General features: G+C 36.3%; 1 protein-coding gene across 3 annotated transcripts; it reads right to left on the bottom strand.

The window, feature by feature from the left end:
- Positions 1-550: 550 nt before the first annotated feature.
- Positions 551-23,950, bottom strand: LOC134755336 (basic salivary proline-rich protein 2-like). 3 transcript variants are annotated; one of them, XM_063691815.1, is made up of 4 exons: positions 23,858-23,950; positions 18,484-18,543; positions 1,690-2,478; positions 551-1,611 (listed from the first exon to the last, which is right to left on the bottom strand). In XM_063691815.1, exons 2-4 carry the CDS (start codon positions 18,509-18,511, stop codon positions 1,004-1,006), a joined length of 1,425 nt encoding a protein of 474 aa, XP_063547885.1. In that variant the 5' UTR covers positions 18,512-18,543; positions 23,858-23,950; the 3' UTR covers positions 551-1,003. The 3 variants fall into 3 exon arrangements, with proteins under 3 accessions (XP_063547885.1, XP_063547896.1, XP_063547907.1); XM_063691826.1 differs by having other exon boundaries at positions 551-1,572; XM_063691837.1 differs by having other exon boundaries at positions 551-1,533.
- Positions 23,951-24,817: the final 867 nt, after the last annotated feature.

Below are 24,817 nucleotides of genomic sequence, written 5' to 3'. Positions count from 1 at the left end.
AATATTTTATTGTATTTCTGATTTGTAATTACAAATGATATCGGTACAAGATACATTATTTCATACTAAATAAATCTAGTAATTAGTTTATCCGTTATGTGATTTTTGCTAACCCCGATCAGGTTTGTTCGAAGTTTGCTTGGTGGATATATATTTAGACACATTTTCGTAAAAAAATAGGTACCTAAGTGTAAGTATAATATTTTACAAAAATAAAATAACAATTCACTTTCCGTGGTACAAAAGTTTGTGATAAAAAAAGTTCAATAAATGCTTAGAAAAGTACCTAATAGACATAAAAAATGTCAAGTCTCTGAACTATATATAAATATTAAAAAGTGTTCATATTACCAATATTACTTTAAATGTCGGGTATATTTTAAAGATTACCTAATGATTATCTTATATTTACGAACACTAGATTTGGTAACTTTAGTTAAGGCACAGCAGGTTGCACCGTTTGGTTATTATAATTTCATTTATAAAGCAAGAGTTAAAAGAAACAAAGACATTGTTAGTTTAGTAAACAAAGAAAACTATAAGAGGAAGAATTTTGTTGAAAAATAAACTTACATTTATACTTATTATACCTATAAGTTCTTAAAAACTAAACTTTAAGCTAAAACATTAGGCAGCACCAACTTTATCGTTTGTCTAACTTTAATGCCCTGACACATTTACTTGATTTACTTACATGACAGACTGACAGTTAAATAATATGTGTAGGAGTAGGTAATAACTAAGTACTATTAAATACTTAAGTACTTAATAATAATACTTAGTCTTGATATCCAAAACAGCTCCAATATTATTTGTACAAATATTTATGTAGGTACTTGTCAAATAAGGTTAATCCTCAGAATACTGGCTGGCTACAAATACAACATTATGGCAACTACTACTAACGTAGTTATCACAACGCGACTACAGTTAAAAGTAACTTAACAGCTCCAAGTCTTTCTATTTAGATAGGTATTTTGTATTACCAATAGATCGAGATGGCTCAATTTCTAGGTGGCAGGTACTCTCTGTTTGGTGGTTGTGGGTAGTTGTCGTTGGAGGGACCCTGTGGTCTCCCGGTGTTTCCACCGCTGGGAAAGCTTGGACCAGTAGGTGCCCCCGAGGGATACCCTTGGAAGTTTCCAGTAGAAGAGCCAGGGTAACCCGACGGAGTTTGCGATCCTGGGTAGGATGACGTGGGTCCCTGTGGACTGTTAGAACCTGGGAAACCAGAAGATGGACCCGTGCTCCCGGGATAAGAGGACGAAGGGCCTTGTGGTCCAGAACTACCAGGGTATGTCGGCGAAGGCCCTTGCGGGGTACCGGGAAAGGATGAGGAAGGCCTTTGAGGCGTGCTGCCAGGGTAGGAAGGAGTGCCTTGCGGAGCGTTGCCGCTGGGATAAGAAGATGAAGGACCTTGAGGGGTATTGCTGCCCGGATAAGATGACGAAGGACCTTGAGGGGTGTTGCCACCAGGGTAAGATGAGGAAGGACCTTGAGGGGTGTTGCCGCCGGGGTAAGATGAGGAAGGACCTTGAGGGGTGTTGCCGCCAGGGTAAGATGAGGAAGGACCTTGAGGGGTATTGCCGCCAGGGTAAGATGAGGAAGGACCTTGAGGGGTGTTGCCGCCAGGGTAAGATGAGGAAGGACCTTGAGGGGTGTTGCTGCCAGGGTAAGATGAGGAAGGACCTTGAGGACCGATGCTACCAGGGTACGAAGCTGAGGGACCTTGGGGAGCGTAGTCTTGTTGACCAGAACCGGGTCTTGGGGATTCTTGGTAGAGATTTGCGTTCAAATCGTATAGACCAGGGGCAGAGTTGCAGTCGAACTGATTCCACCAAACGCATACGAAGACTTGCTGGGAGAAGATGGTTCCGTTGGGGCAGAGGAAATCATAGGTTCTGTTGTTGGCGCACACGTGGAAGACTTGGCAGCGGGCCTCGACATCGGCGTAGTACCCCGGATAAGCCTGAGCATCACATCTGAAGGACGTCTGAGGGATCTCGGTAAGGATGGGGTAGTCCCTGTCTGGTTCACCGGGGATAGCAGAGTAGTCTCCACCCTCGTAGGCGCCAGTGTCAGAGCCGAAACCGGTTCCAGAGGGTCCCGCGCCGGGCTGTCCCGGAACGTTCTGTGGCCCAGATGGGAAAGTGGGCTGAAATCCGGCACCACCTTGGGGTCTGGACTGCCCAGGTTGTCCTGGTCGTTGGCTAGAGCCTGGAAAGCCTTGACTAGGGCCAGTAGGGTAGCTAGGGGATCCAGAAGGGAAGCCCGGAGTAGAGCCGCCTGCAGTGCTGGGGTACTCGTCACGCTGAGGTCCGCTGGGGGAAGATGGTGCAGTCGGAGAGCTGGGGTAGCCGCCAGAGGTCCCACCGGTTCCAGGGAAGCCGGGTCGGTTCGAAGTAGTGCCTGGTCCAAACGGTTGGTTCGGTTTGTTGTATTCGTAGCCGTTCTGGGCCAATGTAACAGCCAGTAACGCTGGAACAGGAAAAAATAGATTTAAGCACAATAGGTTCATTCAATTCACAGTCTAGGTTCAATGGGCCGGTAAAAAGACACGTTTTGTCGGAAGATAAAGCAAATCTTTCCATCTAGCTGGAGACAATGTAATACATCATGTTATTTAAGAATGTATGGGGACTATGGGGTCATGTACAAAGTCACGAGATGTTAATCTTAGAAAATAATACGCGTTAGACATATATATAAAAGCCTGAATTGGGTGTACTGTCGACATATATAATTTACACGATATGGTTGTTGAGATTGTTAACACTTGATGAATAATTAATTAACGCTTGATGTTTTGCAGATAATCACGACATATGAGGTCGAAATATTCTGTCTATAAAGCCTTCATTGCACTTATACCAAAAAAAAATTTAATGCTTCGTCTATTTGCAATGAATTTAAAAGGTTTGTATATTAATTATTTACCAAATATCTATGTCGTATTCATTAAATTTAGTGCCCACAACAGACAATGTGTTCATGCGAACTTAACATTGCTAAAAATCTCTACGTTTTGATAAAGCCATTGATCGCGTAAAACATATGTACTTCATTAAGAACACTGCATTATTATCTCAACATGTAGCTCATTAACATTAAAATTTTTGAGCAAAGCCTTGATCTAAAAATATTAAAGTTAAACGGTTTGGTACCCAGTACCCGCACAATTAAAACTAAAGTATTGTCATAATCTCCCACGAATTAGTCGTAGCCTTACAATGCATTTCGGGATCGCACGTTTTTGTCGATACCTTAACTTTAATATGGCCATTGTGCTTAATGTAACAATAAGATCGTCTGCATATTTGTCTAATATAGTTGTTTAATTGCTTCCGCTCGTATATTAGCCGTAATATCCGAGTTTTATTATTTAAATGAGCCGTATCTTTTGCCATTACGCTAAAAGGCATGAGTAAATTAAAATGATAATATTAAGTACGTTCAGTATTACGGTTAAAATTTCACGCCTCACTCACTTTCGTGTTTTAATCTGACCAACTTAAGGTTAATCTTATTAATAAAAGTATCATCTGAACCTTATTATTATGAAGTACAAATTAAAAAGCTGACAATGAGGGCTAACGCGTATGAATTCGCCGCTAGGGGCGCTAGTGTAGATGGTGGTCTTTTCCATAGTTCGAAATGTCAAATGTCACTTGTCACTTCAATGACAGCTGTTCTTTAGTCTTTTGGACCACCATCAACAGAGGCGCCAACTGGTGAGCAAAAAAACGATAGCCCTCATTGATCTACCTATTATCTGAAGGCACAAGTACTCTATAGTGACTTTTCACGATCAACGATGGGGACGTCTCATAGACTTCGTATATTCGTGGGTATTTGGCAATCGTGATGCTGCACGGATAGACGGAATTATAGATTTAATTCCATGCCATACTAACTGTAGGTAAGATTATTTTACGAAAAGCAAGTACTTTTCGGAAAATAATCTTAGGGGATGAAATTATTTTAGGAATACAGGTAACTTAAATTAAAATACGTCTCTGCCACCCATGTCATGTCTAATCCAAGCGAAATTGTTTCTCCGACGCATGATTTTTACACCACCGACCTCGACAAGCACGTGTACTGCACTGCACCAGCAGACAAACAATATTCAATCAAAACCACCTTAATATAAAATTCAAATTCCTTCGCCACTTAATCTTGGACAATAGCACCGCAGTGTATCTGACTGCAGAGATGATGATAATCAACGATAAAGTAATGGAAATAGAGTTGAGTATCGCTTTGTTTCTTAGTGTTCTCTGGACAAAAGAATGAAGGAGATGGCATCGCGTGAGACTGTTTCGCAAATGTCGGGAAATTGCCGAAGCTGCGGGGAACCAGCTCATCATTAATTGTACTAACGATACAGCCTGATAAGCCCCAATTTGCCGCATTCAATTATCAGTCCAATGTGCAATTCCTTAAGCACTTTTGTCGAAAGAAAAATTGAGGACTTTTGAAGTTTGGTTCTTTACGAATTGTTATTTTGATGCATTTAATTATGAAACCTAATTGGCGATAATTAAAGTACAATATAGTTATTGTATAATACAAAAGGCTATTTTTGATTTTAATCTAAATGTAAAATAAATAAGATTTAAAAAAAAGACTGTCGTAGGTGTGTGACTTTTGTCTTTACATTTTTGCCCTTGAATACCGTGTTATGCTAATTCAAAAAGTAACAATAACTCTTACACGAAAAATAAAAGGCGCTATAGCTTTGATTCCCACCAATCCTCTGACCTAGATTTCGTAAAGAGGCGTTTATGAAAATTTACATTTACCTAGTTGGAGTTGTCCAAATTAAGAAATGCCGATGGCGGGCACTTATTTGGGCATTTACCTAGATTACCAAATAAGTATAGGTACGTATCGTTTTTTGTGATGCCCCTTTGTATCTAAAATTAGATCTAGATCTAAGTAGATATTTTTGCGTTCATTATTTATTGTAAGTATAGATAGGTAACTAGCTTATTCACACATCGTATGGAAATACTTATTTTGTAGAATAGGAGTAGATGCCTAATTTGGCCAAAACAAAGGTAAGTTCTTTATCTAGCAAATGATTCTATTAACTGATAGGATCAGACGATTGTATAGTTTCGTGTAAGTACCCAAACTAAACGGTTTTCAGTGAAGCAACACTCATTATATGGCGCGTGTAAAAAAGGGCTTGCGTGCCTGATGGCCTCAGAAGCCATATTAATTAGGTATGTCGCTCACTTTTGTCACACAATTTTCACTTTACCTGTATTTATTATACTTATGCACAGTAAGTTCATTTCCAATTGTCGACAAAAAAATAGGTAAGTATCGCGAAATACTTAAGTAAAATAGGTGCCTTTCAGAAAAAAATGCTTTGTTCCATGAACAAATAATATGTAGAATCTTTATTGTTGCTTATTTTTTAAGGATATAATATTTTGGCACAATCAACACAGATAAGAGATACCTATATATTTTGAGACAATAAACACGGATCGACGCAAACTATCCCATACCTCCCATCCCAAACTAAGCAAAGCTTGTCTTGTACTTACTATGGGAACTAGGTGAAGATACACTTATACCCGTATACGCGATATACCCGTACCGAAACTCGAATTCAGGAGCTTTGCAGTTAAAAGGGTCACTAGGTACCGAATTTTAAGTTTATTGTAGTAACATGCAATATAGATGCAGCCAGATAAACGGTGTTTAGTTTGCAATTCGGATCGGCCTCACGTGACAGCAATTTGCTAGCGCGAAGCTGGGAGCGATCGTTGATTGCCGCGTTCCCAGCTTGGGAAACTTGACATTGGCGGTTGTGCAATGTCGCGATAATTGTGAATTACTATGACGGTTTATTCAAAACTGAGGAAAAATAAACTAGAGTCCGTGCACAGTGCGGTTAGATGGAATTTTGGCAATATGCGAAGCTGGGAGCGAGTTTAATGGCCGCGTTCTCTTAACATTAGCAGTTGTGCAATTATTACGATAATGACAAATCACTACGCGAATCCATTCAAAACCGCTGAAGCCAGTCAAAGTCCGTCCATGAATGAATTGACACAATTTGGCAACCTCACATTTCAATTAAATTATAACATCGTTATCATGATGTTTTTTTGCAATTTTTAGTTTTTATTAATTTTGATAGACAGCGAATTCATGCCGTAATAATTATAATATTTAAGACGAATGAGCCTGAACGGTTTTGACATGCCCTTGGCGAGGAACAATTTGTCAAATTGACCTCCTCGCGTGTCTTACACAGATCTTCATTACCGCCAGCCACTAAGTGCGTTATTACAATAATTCTCTAAGGGTCTCTTCCTTCATTGCAGGTATATAATAATCCGTAAATTATCACGATAGACATTTTATCTGAAATTTTGAATAGTAAGTACAGAAGGGCCGATTTTTAATTAGTTGTCGTTTACTTTACTCAGATTTCGATAAAATTTCTGAACGATAACTCTGAATTTGAATTTCGGCACAATATCCAAAAAGAACATATTTTTTAGGTCCCTAATTGGAATTTCGTGTATATTCCGCCCAGAATGAGAAGCTCTTCAAGCTTACCAAATTTTTTCAAAATCTGAGTTAAAAAAATCGAACCGAAAGGTGAAAATGTTATAGTGAAAACAAAGGACGCTAATATGGAGCCTATTTTTTGGTTTTGGACAATGTCCGCTTATGAATGCAATGTGGTGATAGCTGCCTTTTCGCACGTAAAATCATTTTGAACACTAAAGCTCGTTAGAACTTAAGTATCATGGAAACGACAAATTAGAATGTCTGAATCTCATAAAATCAGAAGAAAGAGGCGATTAAGTAAAGTAATACCTATTCAATATGCTATAAAATGTTGTTCAAGTAAATTCACGCTTCCATGTTTATATCATTTTGGACAACTAAATTAAACCACCTGTCTATTAAATTTTACGTAAGCGTAAAGCGTAATTAATTGTTTTATTATCTCACCATTATTCACTGTTTTATAAATTTATACTTATAGTCCACATAGTTCGCACATCGGGTCGAGGTCAAAGCCAGAATACTAACACCATAATTTAAATGGACGTTAACACCCATACAATACGGAGACGAGTTGAGAAATATAATGATCTATATCGATATATTCAATTATCTAAAGGTACCATTGCAATATTGAGATCATTCGACGAACGTGCTAAGGTAGTGATTTTCACCGATTTCTTACAATCTTGCCGGTGACGAAATATAACTTAAGTGTGAATCTTTAACAACTTTTATGGTTTCTATCTGGAAGATCTAAAGGTGGTTTTGGTTTGGCAGAGTATAATGATTCTAACTCAGGGCACAGGAGATATATTATTTAGTTTCTTAACGCCTAGAATGCCGGTTTGTAAAATCATTAAAATTAATAAGATGACTTGAATCATTGGAGTAGATCTTGTGAAGGATGATACCTGTAATAGTAGGTACGTTACCTATAACCTAATACCTATTCATTAGGTTTCAGAGAATTTTGTAAGACTTCAAGACTTGTGAAATTTACTTTATTGATTGAGAATGGTGCATTAAATATACTTATTTGTAAGGTGTTAAAGGCAAAAACTCAGTTTATCTATTACAGATAGTATGGGGAAACGTTCCACGTTAGAAACAAACAAAACCACCACCACCACGCGAAAACCGCGTATATAATAAAAGGCTTAAGTATATTTGAAATTAAATAAACATACACCATTTTAAGTTATCACGCTGAAGGCGTCTCGTGCTGAATCGTCACGAAATAGTACAACGAAACTAGGAAGCCAGCAGACTTCAAACACCGCAAGCTTAATTTTGCAGTTGGGACCTAACCAGACCTGATTTCCTACATCTTTATTCATCAGGATATAAAGATCAGTTTTAATTGGTAGCTGCGGTTGGGAGCAGCAGGGGTTTTGAAGTCGTACCTTGATAATGTGCGAAGATGTTCTGCCACTACACTTTATGTCATTGTTGCGTAAGTTAGATTTTGTAAATGCTGTGCAATGGGATATGCGATAGCGCTGGGAATAGGTGTGATGAGTTTCACATAATATATGCGTTTTAATTAGGCATAACAGCCTCTATCTCTATGATCATCTACTATATCAGAGATGTATGATTTCCTTTAAATCAATAGTTACCTACACTGCATAATTTACTCTTATTTAGATACGTAATATTGAGTAGGTATATCATACATAGTTAGTAGTGCTCTCGGGAGCGGGCAGCTATACACAATTACACAATACAAATAAAGAAGGAATTAAAAATAAAAATATAAAAGACCGTATGACTGCTATCCACAGTTCGCGATATGCTTATACTTAGCCTAACTTTCAGTTTAAGAATTCTGCATACATTAAAATGAGGTTGTAGAACTGCACCCAGTTTCCATTGCAGTGTCCAAACATCAAGTTAACCGTATGTTTAGGGACTGATCATGTGCAGTACACATTATTATGAAACCTGGCAATGCAGAAGTGCAGAACGCCATGTTATTTGTTTGCTGTTCAAATTGGTCACGATGAAGCCTGCTTGTAAATTGTGCGGAATTGTACATAATTGGGTAATTAAATGTTTAGCTTTATGATTTAGTACAATAACAACAAACATTATTAGTGAATATTGCTAACGGAACCTATATATACACATGGAAAACCTAGCAGATATAGAATAAGTACTGAAAAGTGAAAACCCGTAAGCCGAATAAGCTTATTCATTCCTCAATATTAAGGTACTTTAAGTATTTCCTTTGCGTTCCACATCCATATTGAGTTCATTTTTTATCCATAAAATTGTGTAGGTACTATATACCAACTTAGATGTAAGTGCAGACATTGTTATTACATGGACGGCAAAGCTACAATGTTTTATGGAATCTGCGGTTTCCCTTTTTCACCGACTTCATAATGCCGAAAGGAGGTCAGGAGGTTCTCAATTCGGTTTTATACGTTTTTTGATGAATTTACAAGACAGTGACTCCTGCGATGTTATGTTGTATCTATACACTTATCTAATGTAGGCATAGACATAGTATATACAAGTAGTTAAATGTAGGTAATGATATCTGTGGTATGTTTGTCCGCTATTAGTTTAAACGATGAAAGAAACATCTATTAATTATTTATTACCTAGTGCTCGACACGACATGCTAATGCCCAATTGATGTCACCAAAACCAAAATGTCACCCTGCTGTCACTTCTATTGACAATAACTAAGTTTAAAGATGACAATGATGACATACTCGTATATTAGAATTTAGAATAGTCTTGGAATAGTGACATTAGTGACAAGCACTCGGACGTCTTTCTGAAACGAGGTACTTCATGTCTCTGAAGGTTACGCTGACGGAAGTAATGTTAATTATTTTAAAGAATAACATCCCGCCATTATCTACGAATAAAATTTTATAATAAGGCGTTGCTAATTTTGAAGGGCTTACTTCCTTTACCAGTTCTTAGACTATTCTACAATTCACAGCCTGTTTGACTAAAAGTACCTATTATTAAAAATAATTCAGTTCAACATAATGTTGTTCTCTACCTGATGAAGATAAAACGTGCAAAGCTTAACGCAGATGTCGGTGCAATCATTCAAAACTATCTTTAAATGTTTTTTTGGTTCTAAGACAAGGCAACAAACCATCTATAGAGTTTTTAAACTTCGCTAGACATGTAATTATTATTGAGAAAATTACAAGGATAAATTTTTTTGCAATGAAGACCGACAGAAGCACCTATTTCCCATCGCTGATAATAATCGATTCACGATCTAAAAGTCTAAATGTATTCTTAATGGTTGTATTTATTCCTAAACTCCAAATTGGCCCTAAAGACTAACTGGACATTGTTCGGTGACCTTTAAAACAATCAAGTGAAAACGAATTATTGGGACTGTTCTGACATTTTGAGATAACTGCCGTTTATGCTAAAAGTTGGAAACTTGAAACCCAAAGAACCTTAAGTATATATATATAGGTACTTTAAGTACCTATAACTAAATGTCACCCTTTGGTGAAATTTGGTTTAATTGCACTTGCAGTTTTGTCTATGGTACTAGCAAACATGGATGCAATTTAAAATAATTCCCTGTTACTTATATAAAAGTAAGATATTTTGAAAGTAGGTTAAGTAAGTTCCCGGTACCGGGCCTTCTTTGGCGCAGGTACCTCACGTGCAGTATTTTGCACTTTATGGCTACTCTACACGATGGGCCATCATACTGGCCCACTAAGATGGGCCAGCGTGTAGAGAGGGTAGTGGTAGTAGATGGCTTATGACGTGGCGGGATGGCGATGGGATGGCCACGGTGTCGGTTTTTCGTCCGAACATGAAAGGTAGTGTAATGGGCCAGCTATGGCAGTAGGCATCTACACGTGGCCCATTCCACAGTGCATGCTCGAACGCGGTTGAGTATCAACGTACGTGCTCTGTATTAATTTAAGATTTTTTCGCTTAAAAAGACGACAACGTGGCCTCATCATCTAGTAATGAAGTTTGTAGAACTATTATCGTGTCTATCGTGCTGGTCTAACGCTGGGCAATCGTATAGAGGAGCCAACACCATCGCATGGCCATCTCGCTGGTCCAGCGCTGGGCCATCGTGTAGATAAAATTGCCAAATAAATAATTTTAATTTGCTTACATAACTATCACACTTTAGAGCTGCCTGCTTAAATAAGATATATAGAAAGGTAGTTATATGAACCAAAAGTTACACATACTTACACGTAGGTCATATAATTTATGCTCTTCCGTAAACCTATATGGATTTCAATTAATCTACGACAGATAACATGGAAAACTTTGAATGTCGGAATCTTAATGGAAACTATGCCATGCGACACCCATGTAACCGGTCACCGGGTTAAATTTTACATCACTCACTGATTAAATTCCTTTAGAGAAAATATATCATCAATCAGAAGGAAAATCTTAGGCATTTTGTAAATAATTGCATTTAGCAGTAAACATTTGTAAAAGCTCCGTTATATAACATTTATATGTTAAACCAATTTCCTTCTGAATCGCAAATTGCTGATGACAATGAAGGTTTGAGAATCAGAATCCACAAAAATACTCAATTTACTGATTATATGTTATTATTTGAAGTTTCTTTATTCTGTGTTTTCTGGATTTTCATGAGGGACTGATAATTAAATTCAACGTTTTTCGCCTTCAGTAAATTCATTTCTAAGATATCATACACCGTTCTAAAGATGCGTTGCACGCTTACCAGTTACCGTTGCTTATTGAGGTCTCAAAACTGTATTCATTAATCAGCTTCGGATTACCCATCGCACGGCGCTCGTATATAATCAGCAATGAGACGGCGCGGTCGCAACGCAACCATTGCACTACGGGTTAATAATATTGACGTAGCGTTTCGTGGCTATAATTTCCATCGTGCAGAGAAGGCTCAGGAAAACTACAACTAATATTTAGGTATCTTCCATCTCCCATTATATACAGGGTAGCTAAAAAAAAGTGTATTCCCGTTGCCAGGCTGGTTTTGGGATTATACTGAGTAACTTTTACTATGGGACCAACCACGAAATCGCAAAAAAAATAATTTTACCCTCCCATAGAAAATGGACCAGGCACCTCCTTTCGCCTAATAAATTCCGGGTCTCGAATTTATTTTGGTTTAAGTAGGTACCCAAAAAGTACCTACTACCTCAATCGGATACCGGTAAATAACGAGATCTTTTTACAAATTTAGTGGTAGTTATGCTACTTATGCTGGGTCGATTTGAAGTATTAATTTGAAGACTCCTTATTCCCTTAGTGTGGCATCGTTTTTGACAACAAGATTTCATTTTAACCACTGCCATGACTTTAATTTGGAGTATTAGAACTCAATGTAATTTTAAAACATTTAAAAAAAGTTGATTTTAAGTTGAATTTGTACAGGTTTATGAGAAAGTCTTCTGCTATAAAATACCAGTAGGTACCAGCTCTTTTGCCCAGATTTATTTATTATGGGAGTAAGGCAAATCTATTAAACATATAGCGCTTATCTACAATAGAATATTAAAAAGATACCGAATAAGATAAATTACACGCATGCATTGTTTAGCTCTAGTCAAACTAGTATGGCGAATTAATTTTAGTTACAGTATTGTTTCTCAATATATATAGTTACCTAGTTGATATCACTGACTCCGATAATTTCGCGACAGAAATTTATATAATTCTGGAAGTATATTATGTATATTAATAATTTTGCGATGCTATGTACTATTTTCTTTATTATATAAATACTTAGAGTAAATTAAATGTATTGATGTTTAAGATAACAGACGGTGCAACCGGCTTTAAGCACATAATTTCAATACCGTAATCTTCTAGTACTAATACTTAACCTAAAATGCTGCATTGTCGAAGCAATGAGCCGTTGATTGTATAGTCGCCATCAGATATATCGGAGCGGCCGAGGTGCTCAAAAATATCTGAACACGCACTTAACGCCTTGACAATAGAGGATAATATAAGGAAGGATAATATAAGTACCTACTTATTTGGTTTCAACTTCTGGCAAGCGTTTAAAGATTCAAGATAAATGTGTCGATTTACCACACCACATTGTCGCTTGCCATAAGGACGCTCTGACAGGTTTTTCGTATAAAGATACAAGCAATTTTCGTTCTTATGGTAAGCGACAATGTGGTACCTTTTGTTTGAAAACGTCACAAATGCATGTTTATAGCGTTGTATTCTAAAGTGCGTAGCCGCTTAACGGAAGCTTACAAGTGGAACGATTCGTTTTTTCTACTCGTTGACTATAATAGTCCAATCGTTTAATTAAGATTTCATATACCAAACTGGTAATTGCGTACTTTTCATGTATACTTTAGATGACTCGTAGAAAAAGTATTGCATACATATACAATAGTGATATAATCAAGCTTTTCAATCTCCTACTTTCATTAGGCAACTCAGCAAGCTTCGTGGCCTAAACACGGTACTTACCTGAAAAGCGCTCTTTTATATCACGATTGTATAAAATACTATTTTATAGTACCTATTTAATAGTAGTAGATTTATAGATTATTATGCGGTCTGATTTTATGGGTAGGGTTACTAAGCGTGGATCATACATGGTGTCTCAAGGAAATATGCTTTATAGTAAAGATGAAACAAACTCGGTGAATTTTCCACAAACGCCTGTACTACGAAACTAACAATTCATGAACCTTATCGCAATTACATAAAATCTACAAATTATCAAATAAGAATGTTTTGTTAGTACACGCATAGAGTTACACGTCTTCTAGTGATATACGCCTTTTTGTGTTTACGCGGCGGCATTGCGAGATGCAGGAGAGTGTTGGTAATCGTAACGATCGGTGATGTGCGGCCCGCAGGCTGTAGGCAAGATGTGTAATATAAAACTACTGTTTTTCCATATGTAATCTGAATGGAATCTTAGGTATAAAATCGGTATTATAGAATCAGTATTTTAATTTTTTTTTATAAGCGAATCAGCAGTAGCCTTTCAACAACCCGCAGAAGGAACGTTACCAACACGTACATACAGCCCAGGACAAAAGTATAGAAACAACGTTGTTTTCTTTAATATCTCATGTTTCTATCTTTGTTGTGTATATTTGTAAACTAAGACTTACATAAGGGAAACCCAAAAGATTAAAATTACACGCTTAATATCAAAACATCCTAAAATTTTGTCAAAAAGCTAAAAAAATAAATTAGGAAAAAGTTACATAATTATACCTATACCCTTTATGTAATTACATGACAAAATGTTGAATTGGCAACTTTCATAGCCAGAGTAATTTACTTTTAAATTTATTATTATTTTTACCAAATTGTCAATAAGTAGTTAAAATCCATCGCTTAAAAGATCACATTTTTCTATTGAAATACAAGCTTGTTTCCATACTTTTGGCCTGGGGTACACGATACACGCTGAAGAAAATATTGATCACGTGTCTATACTTAACTTCGCTGCAAAACATATTGGAAACACAGGTTATTTTTTTAATATCATAGCATTTATCACGCATTCCGCTGTATTGCAAGTTTAACTTGAACCTATTGTTTTCCTGTAATATAAAAGCTCAATAACTTAGGTATGTACAGAAAACCCAACTGATACCCCGTTTGCACAGATGCAATGCAATATTTGTACTGTATGTACCTATATGTTGATTCTTTTGTAAGCGGTATTAATTCTAGTTCAGAAAATATACAATACAATGCAGGTCCTAACTTCTCGCCTTTGTCACTCTAGAATGTTTATTTCGGTTATCTCCCATAATAATGAATCAAATTGCGCGTACAATCTTCGCATTGTAATCAAGATTAATCGTCCCAGCAAATGGTTTTCTAACAAAAAGAGACATTTAATTAAAAAGTATTGCTTAGCACTTTATGGACGTGTCTCATAATTGGTTTGAGAAAGCGACAGTTCTGAGAATACCCGCCCACGGCATTAAACTGTCAAATTACTTCATTCGGACCATGGAGACTATATAAAGGAGCCAAATCTCTATGTATGAAAAGTGTCCATCAAAAAACAGTAATTAGGCGGAGCCACCATACACCGAAATACTACCAAAAACAACCTACGTAATTTGGTCGGGTTATTTGTTGGTTCATGTTATACTCATGTCCCAGAGCCTAACTAGCGCCACCGGAGAGATTATAAACTATTATTTAAAGCTGAAAGCGGTCACTTTTGCAACAATTCTGCCATAAGAGATTGGCATCCTTTCTATACCATCCATAATTCGGACGGGATTATACTTCATGCATTGCATTACCTACGAATCTATGTTGTTGCATAGATAGCAGTTTTATATAACGTGTAACACGAGGTATTGAAGACCTCTGATACTGAGCTTTATTAGGACGATAGTGGATTGCATCTCCATACAATTGAAATTCCCATTTTCCTCAAAAGTTAGGAGCGAAAACCAAATTCCATATCAAGTATTAATTTTCAATATCAATTTTTTTTTATTAATCAATGAATTTTATTATTACCCATCAATTAATTGTCAAGGTCTTTTACATTTTATCAATTACCAAATGCTCAGCCAATTTAATTTTAATGGATATTTATGTTTTATACCTAATTTTATTTTTCTATTGCAAATGTAAATGTAAATACCTACGGATCAATGTTATCTGGATTAAATTATTTTAATAATATTTTATTTGTCGAATTTAAACTGTTGTGAGACATACTAACATTAAATCATTTTACGGTCAGCGAGCGACGCGGCGCGCGGCAGCGGCAGTACGCAATACACGGTCGTCGTGAACGCTGCTCGCACTATTAGTGCTTGAGAAAGGAGACCTAGGCTCTCCGAAACATGTCGCGCGAGTGACTAAAACAAGTGAGTCTAAACCGTAAAATGATTTAATATTTTATTTTATAATTGATTCTAACTTATAATCATTAAAAAATCGGAAAAAATCAAACGGGGCATATTAGCTATGGTTAATATATATTAAATTGCTTAAAAACATATTAGCTATGGTTAATATACATTAAATTGCGTAAAAATACTTCCTCTAATATTAATATCCAGTGGAAATTGGGACTATATTTGTAAAGAGAAGCGGTCACGTGACGTCATCCCCTTTCCTCTTAATCTAAATAAATCTACAGATGAATTGCATAATTGTTTTCCATCGTATTTTCCCGGAAACGTTCGTATTTGTCATGCTACTTCAGTCAACCTCAGTACTTTTTGTACCGAGACTGACTGAAATAGCAAGACACGTTCGCACGTTTCCGTGAAAATAAGATGGAAAATAGTTATGCTACATCTGTTAAGCCTGACCAGAGATATATGATCATTGTCAAGAGGGCGCTGTTATTCTCAATGTATAGGGTGACAGTTCAGTATAGTATGAAAAAATTAGTTCCAGTGAAATTCCGCAACATGGCGCATTCCTGGTCAGGCTTTACATAATTTTATTTAAAACATTAAATGTTTAGCTCTTCTTATTTCAATTTGGAGAATGCAACAGTCACGTGTCATGCGTAAGTCACTGTGCTGTCGCTCTTTGACCCTGTCATTACGGGTTACGGGTAATTTAGACAAGATTATTGACATGATTCGTGTGCTCACATAATTGACAATGCTTTCCCATCCTCGCATGTTCGGACCATAAGGAAATCAATTCATTTTATTGACATATTTCTTGTGAATTTACTTGGGTACAGAAAAGATAAAGCAAATGGTTGACCCATTTGACACATTTTAGAAAAAGGTCACTTTTGTAGACAATACAATAAATGACCCGGGCACATATATACGAGTATATATATATTTTCTTACTTGAGCCTCAAGTACTAAAAAAAAATGTATCCGGCTTGAAAGCATGTAGCGTGAAAAATAGCTATTGTTTCCTTAACTTTGCGATGTAGGATGCAGTAAAGACGCGAACGAGTTACCCCAATAAAATATATATGATCCAAATAATAAATAAACACCTTTGGTATTTATTTCTTAACTAGGTAACTATGTAGTTTAGTTTAGTGAGACCCAATTAAAATCGTAATTCGTTCAAATTAATTTGATTGTGGTTTGGACATTAGGTTCCACGCCGGCAGCGTGTCAGGTTCAGGGTAACCATTTCGTTTAACCTAGGATACCTAGCTCAATATAAATAACGTACGAGTATATAATAAGTTATAGATTTCCTTTTAATGATGTCAAACATTGCTTACTAGTGAGACAGCAAGCAGTATGTAAGAAGAGTAATAAAAAACAGCGATAAAAAAATGTCTCACGAGTAGGTAATAAAGTGTCATTGTATTGTAACATAGTCATAAAAATTAGAGACCAGAAAAATTGCTAAGCGTGGTAAGAAAAATAAGATAGGTACATATAATATGTTTTTTTATAATACTTAGAATCGTAGTCTGTAAGTTTAGGTTTATAGTATCTTGTACATAGTCAATTTAATTAGTACAAAAACAATATTTGTACGCCAGTCATGGCAAAACAGAATCGTCCAAAAACAAAAATAAAACACATGTATATATACGCTTGTTTGATACAAATAAACATTCATTCATTCATTCATCCAATTATATGCATTGCGAAAGTAACAGGCTTGTCTGGAGTTACGGTTACTTTGATCAACGATCTGCGTCGACACTAATTAGTCTCAGTTAAGTTACATGATTAATTATGCAAATCATATGCAAATCTCTGTTAAAATTTTAGCCTGGATATGCTCATCTTCATCTATCACACAATTATACAATGCAAAAAGTATTATAAAAACTATTATTATTTACTGTGCATCATTTGACTTATCGGGTAGTGCTAAGTGTTTTTGGCGTTAGCTAGCAATAAATACCTAGGTAATATTTTAGTTAAAAAATGGGTTACCATAGTGTGGCTTGTGCATAGAGTTATATGACAATAATGATGACTTGCCACACTTTGTCATTACAAATACAGGGCAGAGTTATATTAGTCACTGTCACAAAAATCAAAATCAAAGTGCGTGTGAAGTTTAGTTTAGTGTTATTCTTAGAACAAGGCTACGTTATTGATCCAACCGTTTAATCATTTGCAATAAAAACTTGAGTACCTTTATGTTATATTTTATGTCATAAACGTACAAAACGCGAGAGTTTAAAGTGTTATACTTATTTTATGTCATAGGATTTGCTTATCTAAGTACCTAGATAATTGTACGCCGCGATTAATCTGGTCAAGCGTTAAGCTTGATTGGCATAATTGAAATTGATATCGTAATTAATACCGCTATTCCAACAATACAGCTATATGCAGTACATTGATCAAAATTGGTTATATTCCTACATTGAACTGTGGGGCAAATTTATAGTACATATCGATCTAGTAAGTAGTTTTGAGATTAATTTTATTTACCTGGTATTTATTATTACAATCAACAGATAATAGTCAATCAAGATTTTCTTGGTTCAGAATTCAGAGAAAATTGTTAAAGTTGATGGACCTAAATTTCAACTCTAATAGGTACTCCCGGTCGTTCGGACGCATAGTAGGTACCAAAAACGCAAATTAATAAGGTTTATACGTACTCCTGGTTATATATATAGAAAATGAAACATTCTTTGGTCTGGATGAAAAACGGATAGCCTTTCAAGCTCAGGAATTATATTCATTAAAAGTATAATGATAATTAAAATTAATATAATTTGTTAAGTTACCTATGTACTTGTATTTATTTGAGTTACTTTACTGCCAATATAATACTATTGTTTTAATGATGATAGCGTTTAAACAATAGAATTAGACTCACAGAACACTTTCATCTTAAGATTCTTAGGTAGCTTACTCGTAGTTTTAAGGAATCTGTCAATGTCAATTGTCAGATTTGTTAAAGATGGCATTGTGGTAAACTTTCGCAACGAGAGTTTAATAGTCTGATTATGTAGACTGGGGTTTGTTAGGTAAGAGTAAATTAGTAGGTAAAAGTACTTACCAATAAAAGTTGACAAACGTAGCATCATGTTGGTGCTGCTTCACAAAGCTTAAGCTATACCTGAAAGCAAATTCAGAAGGTAATTAAAATACATTTAACATTGGTTCTAATATTATCGAAAGCATATAGTCTGTATTGTTTGCCACGTACTGCTGTGCTACGCCAAGAGAAAAAGACGCAAGTGTGTAGTGGAGCTTATCAGGTGAAATTTCTTGACTCCACCATCCATCCCAAGCCGAAAAGTACACATGATGTTAGCTCTACTATACAGGTTATTTCATTGTAACGATTTTAACCATAGGCCTGTTGGTGATGACTTTGAAGGTACAGTCACGGAATTTGAAGGTTTCTCACTTTTGAACCTTAACGCCCATGCCATAGAATCGAAAAATGACAAACTTTTAAATTTCGTCTGTATACATAGGTATAGTCACGGAATTGTGGCTAGGGCCGTATTGAAATCATATGCCTTAGTTTATCGAAAGATTTGAAACTCCAAGAGGATGACGTTATGCGTTTGCGACTCTTTAAAGTTTATGAGGACTCACTTTGGGAGTTCACCAAGTATTAACGTTGTATGTTACCCCTAAGAAACGTTTGAAAAACAAGGCGATTGTGTAATATGAGACCATTAATTTGATTTCGGTATAGCCCTAGGTCATTTTAATTGTATACATTAGGCTCTGAGAATCAGTCCGTTTGGATCCTCTCATACACTTTATGTAACTATGTGAACTAGATTAGAGAAAGTCTGGGCAGATGGACGAACGGACGGGCGGGCGCTCCGGGCGGTCATGCGAGGAGTTAAGTTTAGGGTAGGTATAATTAATTATACGTTTTTACCCGACACAGACTCTATTAAAAATATGTAGGTACCTTCTCGTAAAGCGATCATATTTAATATATATGACGCGGGAAAATAAAGATTTTATGAATTAAGAATTGAACGGCAATCTTAGATAGAAATAAAATGGACAATATAATCTGCACATGAGTCTTTTTGATTACCTAACTTAACAAGTTAACAATAACTAAATTTGTAGTTTAATTCATATCTTTAGTAATTTTCAGTAGGTAACTACATACTTCTGTTTTCTAAGGGGCCCAGCACTGACTATCAGTCCGCCGGACGATATCGGTCTGTCAGTTAGAACAAAAATTTGACAGTTCCGAACAACTGACAGGCCGATATCGTCCGGCGGACTGATAGTCAGTGGGCCCCTTTAACCTGACGCTACGATATGACAGTACGTTATTTTTTTGGAGTAGTACCTGTATTTCAGATCAAAAATATCTGACTCTTCAATTCGACCTTAATTACTTCCATTCAATTAAAATTAACCGCATCACGATTTGCTTCCAAATCCAAGCCAGTCTATACCACCGTCTAAAAGTCAATAAGCCACATAAAGCTTTCAGTCTGATAGTGTCTTCTTCTTTTAAGTGTCTCCATTATGTTTCGTTCTCAGGAAAAGGGACTTTAATGTCCAAGGCGCCTACGTTGCCACGCGTCGAATTAGATCTAAAGTTACAATAATAACGGTGTAAGCGCCTGCCGCAGTAAGGCCTAATCTGCCCGAGCACGAGAGATGCTGTAAAGATGGTATGATGGTAGCTGATCTTTGACACGATGAGCGTGCGGGACTAATCGCGAGCAGTCACTCAGTGTGTGGCACGAGTAATGAAACACGACTGCTATTTTCGTAACTTGGGTAATATCGATATGCTTACTGTACATGAATATCATGTACGTATATGTATAGAAGTCAATTATTTTTGGCCTACTTTTGGAAAAGCAAAATCTGGAATTTCTCAAATAATTACAGATACATAATAAATGCAGGATGTCGTTTTCATGATGGATTCAACATAGAGGACCTACCTATACGAGCTACCGATTGGACCTGCGGAAATTAATTAGGTATGCAATTAATTATTGAAATATCGTTTTTAAATGATCTCGCTTTAAAAAAAAAGATAACTGTAGGGAGCTTAAATGTTACAATTTTCAAGGAGAAATATTTAATCGAAAACTAGACATCATCTAGAGGATATTTTATAATTTATACGATTAGGATTTTACTTTCCTGATTTGTGAAATACAGATATCAAGGTTGGACATTTATTACAGAATTTTATAAATGACACAAGCTCTTAGATTCACCGCCATTCACCTACTCGACATTAGCGGCACAAAAATTCAATACTAACGTACCTATATGTAATTTGCAGTGATGTACCAACACTATGTTGTATTGAACACTAATCACCTTCCATACAGGCTGATCTAGGCCAAATATTCATGTAAACGATGCGTTTAAGCAGACATAGACAGTGCCGCGGGCATTTCCATATCAACTGGGGTTAGTAATGGATGCGTGACTGGGATATCAGGCGTCATTACGAATGGAACCTATCAGACTATTTGAAGGGAAATGACACATTAAGAGGGGGTGTAAAACCTGGATATTAGGGAGAAGAAAACAAAAGACATGGCGCGCCGCGCAAATCATGCCACAGAAGTTATGGCCGTCACGCGACTTTTTGCCTTTTATCTCAAATACTTTTACTTTTGTTTAAAATTTTGCTCGTCAACTCCCTCGGCTATATTAAATTATTCTTCTCTGGTATGCAGGGTAACGATATACACCAGAGTGCAGCACTAGCCTTTTTAGTAAACCATATAGTAACTTATACATACTGTACCTTTAACATTGACAAGGTTTCAGAGAAAATATGACATTGACGCATCAAGGCGGTTTGTTTAGAGGATCTACCGGGAAACGCGAATCCGAAATTTCGCTATCTGCCTCTTTATCGCTCGGATACGCAAGAGTGACAGAGATGTTAGATAACAAAATTTCGATTTTCTTGTTTCACGATAGACCCTCAGATTATGGCAGCAGCGTTACCTACTGCTGCAGAGTTGCTGGTGCAGCGTTGCGGGTGCGGGGAATAGGCGATGTCGCCCTTTCCATGATAATTGAGTGACGGATTGAACGTTCTTATTACGATAACAAATACGGCGGCAACTTTAAACCGAATGTCTCCTTAAATCATAAATGTCCCAGTGCTCCACACTGTGCCATTTGCTAGCACCTTCAATTTTAATTCGTAGCAGTAAAGGTAAACAAGATGCTGTCAGATTAAAAAGGATTATGAGTTTTTTTGACGGCTGAAATTTACACATAACGTATACTTGAGGTAATAAACGTCCGAATGCTCACTGAATGGCACTCTATGTCAAAGTGTCATGGCTTAAATTCGAACTAAGTGGATTTTTCTTCTTCGAATTTAAGCCATGTCACTTTAACATATAGTGCCCATGCCATATACTAGTACCGCGTCGAGCACTCGGACGTTTACCTTATTGCTACTACCGCATTTAATAAAAAATAAAACATTATAACAAATGGGACCGCCTCTGGGGCGCGAGTTCGACTCGTATAGTACTAAAATAACAACATATCAGATTTTAATTAAAAAATATAATTTTTGAAGCGTAGTTGAGACTAAATAGTTTGAACGTAAGTAGTTGATTCTGACTGTACGATTAATACAAGCCAAGTTCGTTCGTCAGGGCTATTAAATTTTCTTTTGTTTATAAATACAAAGCAAGCACTTAAGCATTAGCATTATATATACTTTGTATTTGCATGCTTTGTTCTTTCTTGGGTAGGTATCATTTTATGGCTTGAGAAGTAAAACATTAAAAAAAACATGAACCTACGAAATTGAAACATATTTTTTTTTACTTAAATCTGATTAAGTATAAAAGAATAATAAATATGAACTTTGCTGACATTAATTTCATAGGAAATTATCCATTTTTATTGCCCTTGGCTGTGATCATAGGGTACTTTTTACACGATGGAAATATTTTGTAACGGGATGTGTGTACTAACAAAAATTTACTTAAATATAAAACAAAAAATTTGGTTCTTTCCAATTTGCGAAAACTGATTTTGCTCTTTTACTTAAAAGAGAAATAGAAAACGAAAAGATACAGCTTAGAAAAAACGTAGTAATTTTATATATTTTTCTTTCTATAAAGACATTGTTATTTTTAAAATTCACGTCTGCTTTTTACTTTTCTGCGTCTTTACTTTTTAGGGTTCCGTGCCCAAAGGGTAAAAACGGGACCCTATTACTAAGACTTCGCTGTCCGTCTGTCCGTCTGTCTGTCTGTCTGTCACCAGGCTGTATCTCATGCACCGTGATAGCTAGATAGTTGAAATTTTCACAGATGACGTATTTCTGTTGCCGCTATAATAACAAATACTAAAAAGTACGGCCCCTCGGTGCGCGAGTCCGACTCGCACTTGGCCGGGTTTTTTATGATTTTGCTTGTAAATTAGTCACATTAGTGCAAACTAAAATTACCAGCAAAGAAAAGAAAAGTTAAGTAAGTATAAAGTTTAGGCAACCTGTGACGTTCCCAGGGAAGTGATATAATGAGGAGAATATAAAATATTACCGCGCCGTGTGACGAGCGTTATCTACAACCGTTTTAATTGGGTTGAGATTCGCGAGATATGTGCGTTGTTGTAGATGATGCTCCGGATTGCATGTGGCGTCAATAATATCTGTAGGTATGTTGAGCTAATTGAGCTTACTGTTTACCTAACATACGATGAGAAGAGAAAAGCTGATGAAGCTGATTTCAGTGTCGGGAAAAATAAATGATATAAAAACTCCCAATTGCGCTTTGCTTTGGTTTGACTAGTTACATTTTGAATAAAACAGGTTTTAGATTTTAGGTGAAAAACTTGCATAGATCTCGAATAAAGCCTTGATTAAACTTGGCAGAATTTGTATACAAGAAGTTTTTTAATGTTGTAAATTGTTGAATTACAATTAAATTGATTACCTACTATATAAGTTTAGCCTGTACTTATGTGATTGTTCGGTCTACAATTGTATCTTCATAAACAAACTTTATAAAAGTTTCTGAAATTTTAATACTTTTTAGAACTGAAAAAATCAGATTTATGTGACAATAGAATAAACAATTGGTTACATATTTAAATTTATTATTCATATTTCACGAGCTTCTGATTAGGTTATCATTGGGCTACTGGCTGAAGCTTTTTACAAACTATTTTGACAGCACATAAACTCACTTCTTATTTATTGTTTAAAGTTTTTAACTAGTAAGAATTTTAGTAAATTCACTATAAATAAAAAGAAGACACATAAACATTTAAAAATATTTCTACTCCTCTGGAAACTTCACAATCTTTCAGTTTCAGCATATTTAAGCTTTAATGTTTTAAGCGATTATTTAACTTAATAACCAAAATTTGAATAACACTAAAATCCACATAAACCACTCGAACCCCAAAAAACACTTGTAAAAATTCGGTAAACTCACCGTGTGCGTACGGGCTAGCGTCGCGTACTGTGCGGAGCAGCGCCGGCGCACGCTTATATGCGCGTAGCCATGGCAACGTAGGGTGCGCGCGCACAGGGTCGCTAGAAGGCTCGAGGCTTTCCGCGAGGGAGGGTTTTAGAAGCCTCTTTTTGCCTGCTGCGTCAGGCACGGGCCATGAAGGCACAAAGCTTTTAATTAAAGGAGGATTTTAGAAGCCTTAATTTGATTTTTTTAGGGATTTTAGCGAGGGGTTCAAAAATGTAAAGATCCGTAGATCTTATGAACTGGTGGGCATGTGTGACACACTAGATTAAAAGGCGTTATGATAACCGATTTACAACTTTATTAAGCAAAATGATTGCTTTTGTCACCGAAGAGGTATATTTATTTATTTTATTTTATTTTATTTTATTTATTAGGAAAACTTACAGCTGAAGTAACACGTTAGGTAATAACATAGAAGCAGTGAGCCAATTACAAGTTTCCACAGATAGAAACTGCGTAAAGTGCATGGTGTGCGAAATTACAACTAATAATACTTACTAACTTATAAATATACTTTACTTATCTTACTAGAGAGGGAAAATTGGTTTAAACAGTTAAAAAGAAGAACAAAAGAGAGAAAAAAGAACAGGATAGAGGTACAATGTTGAGTTAACACTTTTTCCACTGTTAACACTTAACAGTGGGAAAAGTCCTGAGTCATTAGCTTACGTATCGAGTTCGATAGCTTTAGTTAAAGCTATCGCAGAACAGATCGATGAGATCATGATGTTTGCAAAGCTGATTGAAAGACTTACCAGCTCTTAGAAGGAAGGAGTTTTTCCTGTAATTAGTATGAACGGAGGGAATATGGAAGGTTTTTTTGGTGCGAGAGGATATGCGTGGGGGGACTGTGAAATTCAAGTTGGCTAGTAGACCAGGACAGTCTACATGGTTCTGAGCAATTTTCATAATATA

Source organism: Cydia strobilella, chromosome 1 (genome assembly GCF_947568885.1).
Source record: "Cydia strobilella chromosome 1, ilCydStro3.1, whole genome shotgun sequence".
Taxonomy (NCBI): Eukaryota; Metazoa; Arthropoda; class Insecta; order Lepidoptera; family Tortricidae; genus Cydia; species Cydia strobilella.
This window is presented reverse-complemented; position numbering and strand designations above follow the sequence as displayed.

What these genes read in the sequence shown, in the direction of transcription:
- LOC134755336 (XM_063691815.1), bottom strand. Translation starts at nt 18,511, where the DNA reads ATGATGCTACGTTTGTCAACTTTTATTG. An exon ending in ACGTTTGTCAACTTTTATTG is followed by an intron (nt 2,479 to 18,483) that starts GTAAGTACTTTT and finishes TTCCTGTTCCAG; the next exon opens with CGTTACTGGCTGTTACATTG. An exon ending in TGGTAGCATCGGTCCTCAAG is followed by an intron (nt 1,612 to 1,689) that starts GTCCTTCCTCAT and finishes ACACCCCTCAAG; the next exon opens with GTCCTTCCTCATCTTACCCT.